This window comes from Arachis stenosperma, chromosome 6, assembly GCF_014773155.1.
Source record: "Arachis stenosperma cultivar V10309 chromosome 6, arast.V10309.gnm1.PFL2, whole genome shotgun sequence".
Classification (NCBI taxonomy): Eukaryota; Viridiplantae; Streptophyta; class Magnoliopsida; order Fabales; family Fabaceae; genus Arachis; species Arachis stenosperma.
The window spans coordinates 143,472,260-143,486,040 of record NC_080382.1 but is presented as its reverse complement, the minus strand read 5'-3'; the positions used below and the strand labels follow the sequence as shown (position 1 = coordinate 143,486,040).

The following is a 13,781-nucleotide window of genomic DNA, read 5'->3' as shown; positions in this document are numbered from 1 at the left end:
CATAGCTTATGCCTTTCTTTCTTTCCTCTCATCCTATACCATTAATTAATTCTTGTACTGTTGTTTTCAAATTAAACATAAAGTGATGCTTTTCTTAAATAAGTAGTTTTTTTATAACCCATCTTTGAATATTCTTTATTAGGTAGTAAAGAATATCACACTTTGTTGTTAATTAAACAAATATTATATTTTATACCAATAATTTAAATTTATAATTTAAAATTTAAAATTTAAGATTTATTGTGTTTTATAATTTATTTCTCAAATTTTTTATTTTTATTTAATAATAAGTTAATTTTCATTGAACGTTAAACTCTTTTTTTTTTCCGAAATACATTGCCATTTTCATTATATAATAATGGAAAAGCATATGTAGACAATGAAAATACTAAATAATGTGAACAATTGATATATCAGATGTTCATTTTACTAGGTATGTGGATAATTATTCTAATATTAAGATTTAGGTGAATAATTTAAATGTGTAATATATTTTAATTTGATTGATGGTTGTTCATATTGTTCAAAAAAATTATTGGTTATATTAAGATATAACCTATATTCTTGAGTTAGTTATATGAATGAACATGTAATTATATATAGTAGCTAGTGTATCAACTAATGAATTTATTGATTTACTCTTTTATTTATTAAATATGTGCAAAAATAATAAAAATTGAACTAGTTGAGATGACAAATGATTTATAATTTAACTAAAACATTTTGGATTCAAAATTTTGGAGAAAACCTTTTTTATGAATTATATATAACGAAAGTATTTTAGAAAAAAATTGGACACCAATCCTCTTCGTATTCCTATTATATATACTAATGTATTACGATTATATTATGTACACACTAAAATTAACTACTAAAGTTAGTCACCAATATAAAATATATGTTGGAATATAAATACACATTAAAAAATTAAACTATATATATATTTATATACAAATATATTGGTAACTAATTTTAGTGTAGGAATAAGATTTTTGGATGTATTAATAGATACTAATGTTCTTGTTGATTCACTTTTATATATTAAATATGTGCTAAAATAATAAAAAGAGAATCAAGTGAGATATAGTGAGTTATTTTTAAATTAGTTAACTAGTCTTAGGTTTAATTTATGAAAATAACAAAATAATTTTTTATAAATTATATATAATAAAAAGTATTTTAAAAAAGAAAGTTGCACACCAATTCTTTTATATATATATATGAAGTAGTTGTATTTCTACTAATGATTTAAATGTACTATGACCTATTTATGATTGGAAAAAGAACATGACATGCACCAATCTAAAATCGGTGGGTTATTAGGATTATTTAGGATAAGAAGTTTTTTGTTCCCATATGATGAACCATGGAAGGCTAAGTTCCATGATAGATTGATTTCCATAATAGAATAGAATTATTGATTATTATTTAATATGATTTAGGCTTTAGAGAGTTCTACAGGTAGAAATGATTGAGATTGATAACCCAAGTGCTTAACAGAGCAGTAAGCATCAAACATATGCAAATGGACACATTCTATTAAAATGGGCGGGACCAATTGGAGTCAGACCAGAATCATATTGTGGCCCTATGATCTATACATAAAGTCACATTTCATTGTCAATTGACACTACCCAATAACCCTAAATTATTATATATTAAAAAAGTAAAGCATATTAAATAGTTTGATTTGTATTAATTAATTAATTTACAAACAATTCAAGAATTTATTTATTGCCATTTTGGTTTGAAAATATTTAGAAGTAATCGACTCTTTGAATGCCAGCTGTAAAGTCGACTCTTGAAATTTAATCTCCTGACTCAAAAAAATAAAGAAAGTATTTAATTGGAAAAAAAGAATTAAAATAATAATAATAATAAGAGGAAGTAATGAATAGAGGTTGGGTTCATTATTGATTGAGTGACTTGTTGAAATGAGAGTAGGGTCAAGTGACCAGCAATTAACTCAACACTTTCTAAATAGTAAATAGGCATGAAACCAATCTAGGAATGGAAGATTTAATGGCATTACCATGTTTACCATGTCAAGTGTGATGGAATTGTTTTTACTGTTCAATAGGTTCAATGCATTGATATTGGCATAGTACAAAATAAAAATATATATAATATGGCCCTAGAGATAGATACCAGATTTCAAGCCTAATGTCACTACAATTTCACAGGTACATATTCACAGATATAGAAAGGAAGGGCAATGTTTCCAAGATTAATGGGGCCATAGTACTGTATGGATTTTGCTACCATTTGGCTTAGATAAGTTTTTTGTCACCAGGGAGAGTATTGAACTTATGTGGCATTTCTGAAAATCTTATATGTCTTCTAGTCATGTGTTCATGCTGTATCTTTTGTACTATGTTCTTTCTCTCTAAATGCTTTTCACTGCTGCATCTAACTTTCAATATATCAATTGCAAATTATGTATTAATTCTTTCTCATTCAAATCTTCTTTTAAACACTTTTTAATTTAGACGCAGGAGAAAAAATGGTGTAGGACGCAATTATGAAGTCTATAAGTATTTTACACAATTGTAGTTTGATTTTTGGGTACACAAATCGAATCCTCCGATTTGTATTTAAAAAATTAAAAAAAAATTGACACAAATCGAATTATCCGATTAGTAAGCTTAATTTTTTTTTATAAAAAAATCGGATAAGAAAAAACTGTCCCACATCCATGTCTAGCATCCACATTCTCCACGACAACACACAACACACATAAGCTTCTCATGTCCAAAAGAATGAGCCTCTTTTAAACTCCAAAAAAAGTAATAATTATTTACATTATTTTCTTATATAATTTCCTTTGTATCCTTTGGTTCTAAGTTCTCTCTTCTCACCAACCATTTTGCATATGAATTTAAAGGGAAGTGAAATGAAAAATAAGAAGCAGGAAGAAACTACTGAAGGAAAATAAAGGAGCAGTCTTTTCACCGCAATACAGTTGCTTCTTATTCGCATAACATTTTGAAATCTTGGCCTCACCACTGCTTTCTTTCAATATAACGTGCCTTTGTCTACCTCAATTAGGACACTTTGCATTTATAATACAAACACTTTTTAGTACTCAAAATACATAGTAATTTTATTTGTTTCTAATCAAAATTAAATCAACTATTGTAATTAAATAAAACAATCACTTTATTAATTGGTGTAACCAACATTTTTGTGGATTGCTTTTTGACCCCCAATTTCAACTTTAAAAAAGGAGAAGAAATTTCCAAATTAGAAAAACTTTTGAGCCTTTTTTTGTTTAAAACTAAGTGGTAAATATTGATTTGTGATAGAGCTGTTAATTAAGCACAATTTTAAAGAATTTATAATACTCAATTCATTCACAACTTAAAGAACCTTGTTTTGTTGGTGGTTGCAAAACAGACATAAATGTATGAAGAGAGAGGGAGGGGAAATAAAAGGTGAGATATTTGTAACATTTATCTTATTGTACTTTTTTTGGAATTTAGTATCATTTTATTATTATAAGATAAATCTGTACCACAATCTAAATTGAGTCATGTTTAATCTTCTTGCAATAATAAATTTAAATACATATACAAAAAATTGGAATCTAGTATTAGTTTATTATTATAAGATAAATTTGAACGATAATTTGAATAGAGTCACATTCTATCTTTATCTTGAGAGAATAAATTTTAAATAAATATATAAAAAATAAACTAGGTAACAAAAAAAAAAAGAAGCAAAAACCATATGAGAAGGGAGCATACAGCATTTATTGTGAGGTCAACTATCAAAACCCCCTATAACCATTAATAGAAACAAAAGGGCTAATCATTAAAGCATCATTAGTTGTGAATTGGCCAAATTAAGATTAACTTTTGTCCTGAAAGGACAGCACTATCCTCCTATGAGAGGAGCATGGTAATGCAATGCTGCCATAATGGAAAAATAACTCCATATATATATATATATATATTTCAAAATTCATTTATTATAAAATACATTATAAGTATCACTAAAATTCAAAGTCACACTTCATTGCATAGTAACAAAACAAAGTTTCATTTTTTTACAAAACTAAAATTTCATTCATTAAAAATATCAAACTACACTTTTAAATTACAAAAATATATTAGATCCAAATCTTAAAAGAAATATCTCTATCAAAGTTTGTTAACGGTTTAATTACTCTATTGGTTCCTATAATTTCGCAAAATTTTCAATTAGGTTCTTATACTTTTTTTTTTTAATTGGGTCTCTGTACTAAATTTTTTTTCAATTGAGTCTTTATATTTTTTTTTCTTTTATTTGATTCTCTGCACTAATTTTGTTTTTAGTTGGATTCCTATACAATTAAACTAATTACTACTAAGAGAGACTTAATTAAAAAAATTACTGTAAAGACCTAATTAAAAAAAATATAGGAATCTAATTAAAAATTTTGTGAAATTATAAAGATTAATAGAATAATTAAACTTTTAAGAATTTATAACTAATAAATAGATATTTATATATATTAAACAAAAATCAAATTTTTAATACTTATTTAAATAGACGAGTAAATTAATTGGATGAATCCTCTGATTCTGAGCTATTGCATCTCCCCTTATCTCTCTCACTCCCTCTTTGCTAGAAGACACTGCCGTACACATACACACACGCACATAAGGCCAACTGGCATATTGATTCATTCACATAAAGATAAAATAAGAAGGTGAAAGGATTGTGCTAAAGGACACATAATAGTTTAGAATTATAGTGCATTTTTTATTATTATTTTTTTCTCACTCTCTCTCTCTCTCTCCTTTTTGTTTGTTAATGAATTATTAGTCTTTCTTTTTCTTTTTCTTTTTCTCCTCTTCTTATACTTATGATGAGAGTAAGAGAGTGTGGAAAACAGCTACCCTTTAGGATCTTATACAAGTTCCTTTGATCACAGAATCTATATATATAAGAGCATCAAATTAGTTCTTTCTTATTAGAAAGAGAAAAAAAAAAAGATGGATATATCAGCTTCACAATACAATAGTGCTAGTGAATCAGGTTGGACACATTATTTGGACCAATCTTCTTCACTTGTTTCTGAGAGTTATTTCCAAAGAATAGATGAATTTGAAGGGAAAGGAGCAGGAAGAATAATGGAAGAGGAGGAGTTTGAAGAAGATTTGTCAATGGTTTCTGATGCTTCATCAGGTCCTCCACATTATGATGATGCATCATCATGGTATTGTGAGAATAATTGGTATGCTAATAACAATAATAATACCAAAGAATCACAGAAGAAGAAGAAGAAGAAGATGATGGTCAAAGAATTTGGAAGAAGTCAACAACAACAACAACAATCTTCATATCTTGATGACACTGCTAGCTCACCAATCTTCAACTTTCCAAAGGAGAGTCACAAGGTTAATAAATTCATTAATTTCACATGACATAATAATAATATTAATACTAATTAACATGTTTTTCATATAGCTTAATTTCTTGTTAGTAATTTATTAATTAAATGAATTCTTTTGTTTATTGAACAGAAGAGTTTCTCAGGGAATGGAGCAGTGGAAGATGCATTGGATTTTTCTCAGTGTTTATCAGTAACAAGAATAAAGGTATATAATATATAGTTTAGTTTGTGGTTGATTAAATTGTTTCAGTTATGATCAATACTTTATGAATATCAATTATTTGCACATTTTATTATACAGAGAAAGCCTAAATTCCAGAACCTATTCAGAGGAAAACAAGCTTCAGAGGAACAAGGTAATGAATCATGATCCATTCTCTTCAAATTACTCCCTCTGATTCAAAATAACTGTTAATTTAAACAAACTCATACATTGAAAAAACAATGTATCAGATGTTTAAATACATTGATTTTTTTAAAATATATTAAACCTTTTTTTTTTCTCCTCATTAGGTGGTTTTGATGAAGAAGGAAGAAAATGAAATGAAAATCATTTTGCTGTGGCTGCTGTCACTTCTGCTGCATTGCTATGGAAAGAGAGACCAAAAGGGGGGATATTGTCAAAAAAGAAAGAAAGAAAAAATATTCAAATTTCAATGTCTGTTTAAAGGGGAAAAAAATTCCTTTAATTTCCTCCTTTTATTTAATTTTTTTCATCTTTTTTCAACATGTTAACAAGGAAAAAGCAACCTTTGTTGTAGCTTTCACTCTTTTATTTGAATATGCTTCTGTACTACACTGCCAATGCAGTTGGGGAACAACCTAAGAGAATATAAGAAACTGGGTAAGGTTTCTGTCTTCCATTTTTTTTTTTTTAATTTCTTTCTTCTTTTTTATTGTTGTCATCAGTGGCAAGCATGATGCAAAAACTTTGCATATGCTAAGTTTTATTACAAGTTCACAACATTGCCAATTAATTCAAATAAAAGAAAAGAAAATTGTGTTTAAAATCATGTAGAATCTTTATGTCATGAATCAGAGTGACAAGCATGATGCATCTCTGGGACCTCCCAAATGTGTTCAGTAAAAAATGTGATACCAATCAGAAACTCTTCTAAGATTGGTGCTCAAACTTTTTTCATTCTCTAGTTAACTAATTTACTACTAAAAAATAAAAGATATAGTAAATTTAGAAGGGAGAATGTTAATACTAACATGGAATTGGTCCAATAGTAGACAAGTTTGTTTCATTTTCAGTGATTTCATCAAACATTAAAACTTAGGAGCATTTTCAAAATTTCTGGAGTGGAATTCTTAATAATAGCATATCTTTTCTAGTGATCTTGAATTCAGAAAATTCCTTTTGTGTGAAACAATTACAACTCAAATTAAATGAACAGGTCAAATAAAGTACCAAAAAAAGAAAAGATAAAAATAAGAGAGGAAAGAGGGGTCACAATTTCACTTGAGCCATTATTCACCACCATGAATCCATATATCAATCAAATCCAAAGGCCTTAGTTATGAGTAGTGGGGCCCACTTGATTAAGTTCAGCTACTGCCAGCCTTGCTCACAACTACTTTGGGTGGGTAAATATGGTAAGAGAAATGGGCTTGGCACCAAAAATAGACAAAGTATCCAAATGAAACCAAAAGCCAAGTTTCATTTTCAGCCTAAAGGGGCAACCCCACAACCCCTTTTGATAGCTACTCACTTTGAATTGTGATCCATTCACAACACTTAGTACAATTATTGAATATATTATGTTTTGGTAGGATATCCAACAAAATCTTCCATTCAAAAGGTGTTTATATCCTCAGACTTGAACTAACCGCATGGATACATTTCAAAGCAACTTAGATATTTAGAAAAGGACAAACACCTCACCTTTCACTAATCATTTCTAATTCCATGGGCATTTTGTGGTTCACCTTTGTCATTAGAGACCTTTTAGGTGTTAGCAAGATGGAGTTAAGGTTTAGGGCACATGCTCCATATCATGGATACACAGTTTTACTAGTATGCATTGCCTTTATTGGAGGGTACATGTTACATATCATGTTAACATGCATTGATGAGTACAGCACACTAATAATATCTTTTCACTATATTAGGTTTAAAAAAGAATCCAATCTAATTAAAACATTTAAATTTTACAACTGTAGGGTTAAATATTATCCAATCCAATTCAAAATTTTATATAGGCATCCTTCATTCATGAAAAAAGTACTAAACTATTTTACTCTCGTATGAGTAAATAACTAGTCGCAATATAAGTATATACTCCAATTATTCCAATTCTATTTGCCAATATATATAATTCTCTTTCAAGGATATACTATTTTAGAGATGTTAATTAAGAAAAAAAAAAGGAATTTTGATAAGTTGGTCTCGATTTTTAATAAGTAAATAAAACAATAAATTTATACTAGAGTTTGATGAATCAAAAAATTGTTGAACTTGGTTTTCCCTCTGGATTGATACACTTTGAATGTCAACATTCAACCCAAGAATATTCCTACTTTCAAGGGTAGTTTCATGTACGTCTTAATCATCTCATGCATAATCGTCATGAAAAGATTCTATATGTCACAAGCAAGAGAAACAGGGCCAAGGAGAGATGGTGTAGTAGTACAATACAAGTTATAAAGCCTACCGACCAAAAAAAAAAAAAAAAAAAGTTATAAAGCCTAAAACTATGAAGTAAAAAAGCTATCATCACCAATGGAACAAAATTGATTATGAAAACACAATACATGACAATGGATCCCAGCCATGGAGAGACAAAATAAGAAAAAGGAGTAAAAAACAACATTGAAAGGGACCCTCTTTCTATATCCCCCTTATAAAGATGCATCATCAACACCATTATCATCATCATCATGTCACCCCCTAAAGCTGAGAACAACCCTTTCTTCTCCCTATTTTGTTTTGAAAACTTAGGTGCCAAAAATATGTTTATGAACTGGTGGGGCTTCTAGTCTTTTAACCACTTCCAGCCATGGCTTTTCTACCATAAAGAAGGAATTTTTTGAGACATGAGCTAAAAATAAAACTGGGTTATCTAATGAAAATACGTCAAAGTTTCTCCTATATTTTGTCCTCTTCTTAACATTAGTAAAGTTTTGTTGCAAGTTCCTGGTCAATGATTCTTGAGCATTTAGCATATCGCTTTCGTCTTGCTCCACCGGTAATCCAAAATCAATCAAGCACATTGCCCTGAATGCACAAAAATTTCCAAACATGAGAAACAATCAACAAGCAAAAGATGTATAAAGATCATAAGGTTAATGTATAAGTTCATACATTAATGTGAAACAACATATGCAGATACCATTTTTTGATTGTGCAAGTATAGAGCATATTAAGTGTAACAGTGCCAGAACAATAAACAAAACAACTATATCAAAAAGTTTGTGGCATATGCCATTTAATTTGTTAATTTCAGTTTTTTTTATCATTTCGTATTAATGCAAAATTTAGCTGCCACCCTTTTAGTTAAAAATAAATGGATATGGATCCTCTCATGACTTGTATCCAAAATAAACATCACAAAATCATTTCTTTATATAGGTTAATTGAATCAACTATATAAATATGAACATGACAACACAATGAAAGATAATTAAAAATACCTGGAGCTATAAATTACAACTGATGATGAAGTTGATGAGGGAGGAAATGAAAGCCCAATGACTTCACCGGGAAACTCCTGGAATCTCCGGGGAAGAACATATGTATTCCTCATCGACCATTCTCCCAACTGCTTGGCCTCCACGTCAAATGCATACACTTGATTCGAAGAAGTTGTAACTATCATTACATTGTTGTTCTGGGGAGGAAACCCACCAGCCGTAACAGAGGCACCATCTAATCTTGAGATGAACCAGTGCTGCCTGAAGCACAAAGGCTTATTATTATGTAAAAATTTTGAATTTTTACTTTTCACATTCATAAGAAATGGATTATGAGTTTCCTACAGACAGCAAAGTAAAGTAATAGTAATCTCGAATCACAATTAAAAGCAAATTAGTGGCAACCTTAGTGTCTCCAAGTTAAACACATATATATCGCCAAAGCAGTTAACAGCTGCCAGCCACTGCCTGTCGGAACTGGTAAATAATCTAGTAATGGGAGGTTCCTTCGGAGGCAATTTCTCGTCATCCAGCTCCCGACAGGGTGTAAAAGCATGCACTAGTTCCGATGTGCTGACATCCACAACCTATAGCATTCAAATGCAAGGAGTATCAATAAAACAAACTATACAAAGCCCTAACCAAATAGCATAATGCTAACAAGATTCTTGGACGTCGTAGGGCAAGCATGGTTGACAGAAACCCATAATTAAATGCCTATAATAAACAGTTCTAGCCATAATAGGAAAGAAATATTGCTAGCTTACATATATCCTCCTATCATGGCCAGCTAGTATCAACCAGGATGACTCATGGGTGAAAATCATTGAATGGGCAAAGGGTAACCTCGGGGGAAGCTTCTTTCTACTCACGCTCCATGTAATCTTTCCAACTTCACTCCTCTTTAACTCAAACAGACTAGGCCTTGCATTATCAGAGTACGCAAAATGCTCCCCAGAATTAGCAATTGTGCTGCAAGCAATCTTCCGAGATTCCTTAGTCTTCACTCGTGCAAGGATTTCAGTCTTAGTAAAGCGTCCAGCTGTACGAACATTTCCAAGATGTAGTAAATGTACATCTAACCATTGCCTAGACTGGACTAAAAGCATTGATGATTGATTGAAGGCAGTATTAAGCACTAGCTGAACTGGGGTTCTCTGAGGCGCAGGACAAATATCATGAGGAGAAAACTTAGTGAATTCCTTTACCGGGTATGCAAATAGTTTTGTGTCATCTCCTGCTGAGATAAGCATGGGAACCCCAAATTGGGACCATTTATGATAATTTAAATCAACAGGCTTTCCTTCAAGCCGACGTCTTTTATTCCTCTCTTCTGGCAGAGAATCTGCTAAACAAAGAGTTCATAGCTAATCAACAGAAATAGTAGATTCTAAGTTAGCAACTAAAGATCTCAGTTTACATGAGATATAAAACTAACAAGATAAGCTCTCTTTTTTTAATTAAAAAAAAGGGTGGTAGATAAACATTTATTTCATTGGAAAGCAATTTTGGGTCTTTCAAACAGACCTTCTTGAGATATCGGCACAGCAACAGTCAAGGCCTTGACATCATGTGTATGAGACCTTACATAGTGAACATAGATCCATTTCTTTGTCATCACAAGGGGGTTGACACTGTCGGAAGATGCTGACTGGCTAGACAGCTTATAGAGAATAACCTTCAAATAGTATAAACTAAACCAACGTTAGTATTATGCACTTGGTCATGAGTATATTATCTTGTACATAACACTGCATTACATTTTTGTTAATAATATACAAAAGAGTGAGAACATACAACACATGAACTTTGGCTTCCAGATTACAGAACAATATACACTTCTTGTTTTCACTATCTAACTTGTTCATATTGAATTTTGAGATGAAAACAGAAGATAAAATGGAACATAGAAATCCATGAAATATTATAACTTAGCGAAGTGATAAATACACATTAAATGGATCAGAAGAAGCGAGAATTAAGGAGCATATAATGATAACCAAGCCACAATTAAGAATTGATCACCTCATGGTAGAAATTTACTTAGAAGCTTCTAAACATACAATAACAAGAGTCAAAACATCCTGATGATTTATGATTATAATGTCTCCTGCAACTCTTGGAGAAAAGTTGTCGGATTTGGAATCCCTCACATGAATCTCACATAAAAATGCATACATGAAAATTTCCACTCCACTTTTACCCCCAAGACCAAACATATTCTGAATATTAAGAATTCAACAAATTGTGCAACTCCATACCTGGCCATCAGAACCAGCCGAGAACACCCTATCATGACTTGGGGATGCAGCCAAAGCATTTACATCGCCCTTGTGCAATGAATGTGCTTGCAAGAGAGTTCCATGTTTACTATCCCAAAATTGGACACTGCCACTGCTGTCTGCACTAACAAGCGTCCCAGACCTAAACAATAACCAAAGGAGGATCATTGACAAAGGTCTTCGAAATGCAGAAGGTACTCTTGTATCAAAAACATAAATGTGTGGTATATATGTAATGCAAGTGTGTTCATCTTAGTTAATTTAAAAAGCAATGATTCGATGCTACCTTAAAGACAGTAACGACCATATGCAAAGTTCATGTCCGCCACCCAAACCTCCAAGCCCAGCCGTAATCCTATAAATTTCACGACTAGACGTAGCATCCCAGCACCGTATTAACCTGTGAAAAGAAGAGGAGAAAAGCTGAAGCATATTTAACCAAATAGTGAAACATGGAAATAGAGATATAAAAATGTGCAAAAATGCTATTCATACACCGAAATCAGCCACTAAGGTATTTATATATAACTAAATGTGTGGTTTAATTTATTTTTAATATGAATTTGTATTCCAACATGTATTTTATACGGGTGGCTGACTTTGGTGGCTGATTTTGATATACACAGCATAGTCCAAAAATGTGAGTGGATTATGGTGCTATATGTGCTTGATTTATGTCAAAGCCAAGCAATGTTCATATGAGCTTGAATGCTACCAAAAAAAAAGTAGGTGACAATTTCCCTCTTACTTCAAAGTTGCATAAGACAATAGTTGAAAATTGCTATTTAATGAATAAAACAAGAAGGCGTACCCATCACTACTTCCGGAGTATATGTAGTTAGCATCAGTGCTCCAAGTCACACTTAAAACTCGTCCTGTACGCAATCCCACAAAGCATTGTCTTATCAGAATCGAGCCCAGTAGAAAAAACTGCAGCAAGCACCAAATAATGCAGGGACGAAATGAAACTAACCTTTGACCCGAGGCAATGATTTTACATATAGGAATTCATCTTCGTCAGATATGGCATAAATCCTCACACTTCCATCATCATAACCAATTGCTACACGTGGAGACTCAAGAACAGATTGCTTGCCAGCATCAGGTGAGTCATTATCTTCGTCACTATCGCTGCTCTCTTGTTCATCAGATTCTTGAATTTTACTGGCATAACCATTCCCCATAACATCACCATTAGGCACATTATTAACTAAATCAACCTTAGGGAACGTAACAGCCATTTGCCAAATGGAAACACCATCTGAATCAAGCACAGTCTGTAATAGCACATCAAATTCAGCCAAACAAATTTTACACATTAGCCAACAACTCTTCAAAATCACTCATTCCAAAATAATAATAAATAATAATAAGCACTCCAGTGGCAACCATATTAAAATAAATAAATAAATAAATAAATAACAAACATTACACTAGCACTACCAAGCACAACTAGATTAAACCTAACTATGCTAACATTTCAGTAAAAGTTGGGGGGAAAAGCCACAATACCGTTTGCTTCAGGTGGAAAAGATCCCACTTGGAAACTGAACCATCAATGTTAGACGAAAATAAACGACCGCACGGCATGCCATTGGAGCCGCCAGGGCACCAAAGAAGCGAAGATACTCTTGTAGTAGGGTCACCATGAATCGTCTAAACAAAAAGTAAATAAATAAATAAAATTCCATAAATAAAAAAGTTAAAAAGAAATAAGAAGAATCTTGATTACAAGTTGACAGTGCCAGCCAATGGAGCCGGGAGATACGAGCCAGAGTTCAAGGGAACCGTCTTGGCGAGCTGCGGCTACACGGAGGCCGTCGACGCTGGTGGCAAGAGCGACTACAGGAGAGGGTTTCCAATCTATTGAGTTGATTTTGTAGATTTCGCCCATCCTATTATGGAAGGACGAAGAAGACGAAGCGTTTCAGAAGAGAGAGTGAAAGAAGAAGAAGCCGTGGAGGAGGAAGAAGAAGAAAGTAGGGTAAGCAGGCGGCCAGGTTTTAGTTTCGGTAGTGTTTTTCAAGCTCTCTCTATCATTCTTATTTGGGCCTCAGCCCGTTTATACCAAAAGTGTAGGTGATCATACAGGCCCAATGGTTTTACGTAATTAATGGCCCAAAACGTGTTATTACTTATTAGTGTCCTATGTGATTCATATTTTTCCTCAAATTAAATATTATATTTTTATCTAAAAATAGAAAGATGAATGTCATTATCTAAGCTATGAAAGTGTTATTAATTTACTAGTATATATTATATACTATGTTATGTATTAGTGATTAAATTAAAGTAAAATGTAAGTACATTTAATTTTATTTATAAAGTTATTTTTCCTCAAATTAAGTATTATATTTGTTGCTTCTTTTTATTCCCGTATAGAATTTCTATGCTTTTATTTATAAAGTTAATCGTTTTTTCTTTAAAATCTTTTGTGTTTATTGTTAAAAAGAATAAACCAAAAAATAAAATAAAAAGTTACA

The 13,781-nt window shown here is 31.4% G+C and overlaps 2 protein-coding genes across 2 annotated transcripts; one reads left to right on the top strand and one right to left on the bottom strand.

Moving 5' to 3' along the window:
• The first annotated feature begins 4,805 nt into the window (after positions 1-4,805).
• LOC130936484 (protein SOB FIVE-LIKE 5-like) lies at positions 4,806-6,217 on the top strand. Its single transcript, XM_057866557.1, has 4 exons — positions 4,806-5,384; positions 5,511-5,585; positions 5,682-5,736; positions 5,894-6,217. The coding sequence occupies exons 1-4, from the start codon at positions 4,980-4,982 to the stop codon at positions 5,920-5,922; spliced, it is 564 nt and encodes a 187-aa protein (XP_057722540.1). The 5' UTR covers positions 4,806-4,979; the 3' UTR covers positions 5,923-6,217.
• A 1,882-nt stretch (positions 6,218-8,099) lies between these two features.
• LOC130935543 (WD repeat-containing protein PCN-like) lies at positions 8,100-13,283 on the bottom strand. Its single transcript, XM_057865332.1, has 11 exons — positions 13,031-13,283; positions 12,811-12,954; positions 12,272-12,575; positions 12,110-12,173; positions 11,585-11,698; positions 11,278-11,440; positions 10,544-10,694; positions 9,784-10,361; positions 9,422-9,603; positions 9,017-9,277; positions 8,100-8,600 (listed from the first exon to the last, which is right to left on the bottom strand). Exons 1-11 carry the CDS (start codon positions 13,190-13,192, stop codon positions 8,321-8,323), a joined length of 2,403 nt encoding a protein of 800 aa, XP_057721315.1. The 5' UTR covers positions 13,193-13,283; the 3' UTR covers positions 8,100-8,320.
• Between the last annotated feature and the right edge of the window lie 498 nt (positions 13,284-13,781).

Coding starts and splice junctions, on each gene's coding strand:
- LOC130936484 (XM_057866557.1), top strand. CDS start 4,980: ATGGATATATCAGCTTCACAATACAATAGTGCTAGTGAATCAGGTTGG. Junction 5,385..5,510: donor TTCCAAAGGAGAGTCACAAG/GTTAATAAATTC, acceptor TTTATTGAACAG/AAGAGTTTCTCAGGGAATGG. Junction 5,586..5,681: donor TATCAGTAACAAGAATAAAG/GTATATAATATA, acceptor TTTATTATACAG/AGAAAGCCTAAATTCCAGAA.
- LOC130935543 (XM_057865332.1), bottom strand. CDS start 13,192: ATGGGCGAAATCTACAAAATCAACTCAATAGATTGGAAACCCTCTCCT. Junction 12,174..12,271: donor ATCATTGCCTCGGGTCAAAG/GTTAGTTTCATT, acceptor GATTGCGTACAG/GACGAGTTTTAAGTGTGACT. Junction 9,278..9,421: donor TTTAACTTGGAGACACTAAG/GTTGCCACTAAT, acceptor TTTGTGCTTCAG/GCAGCACTGGTTCATCTCAA.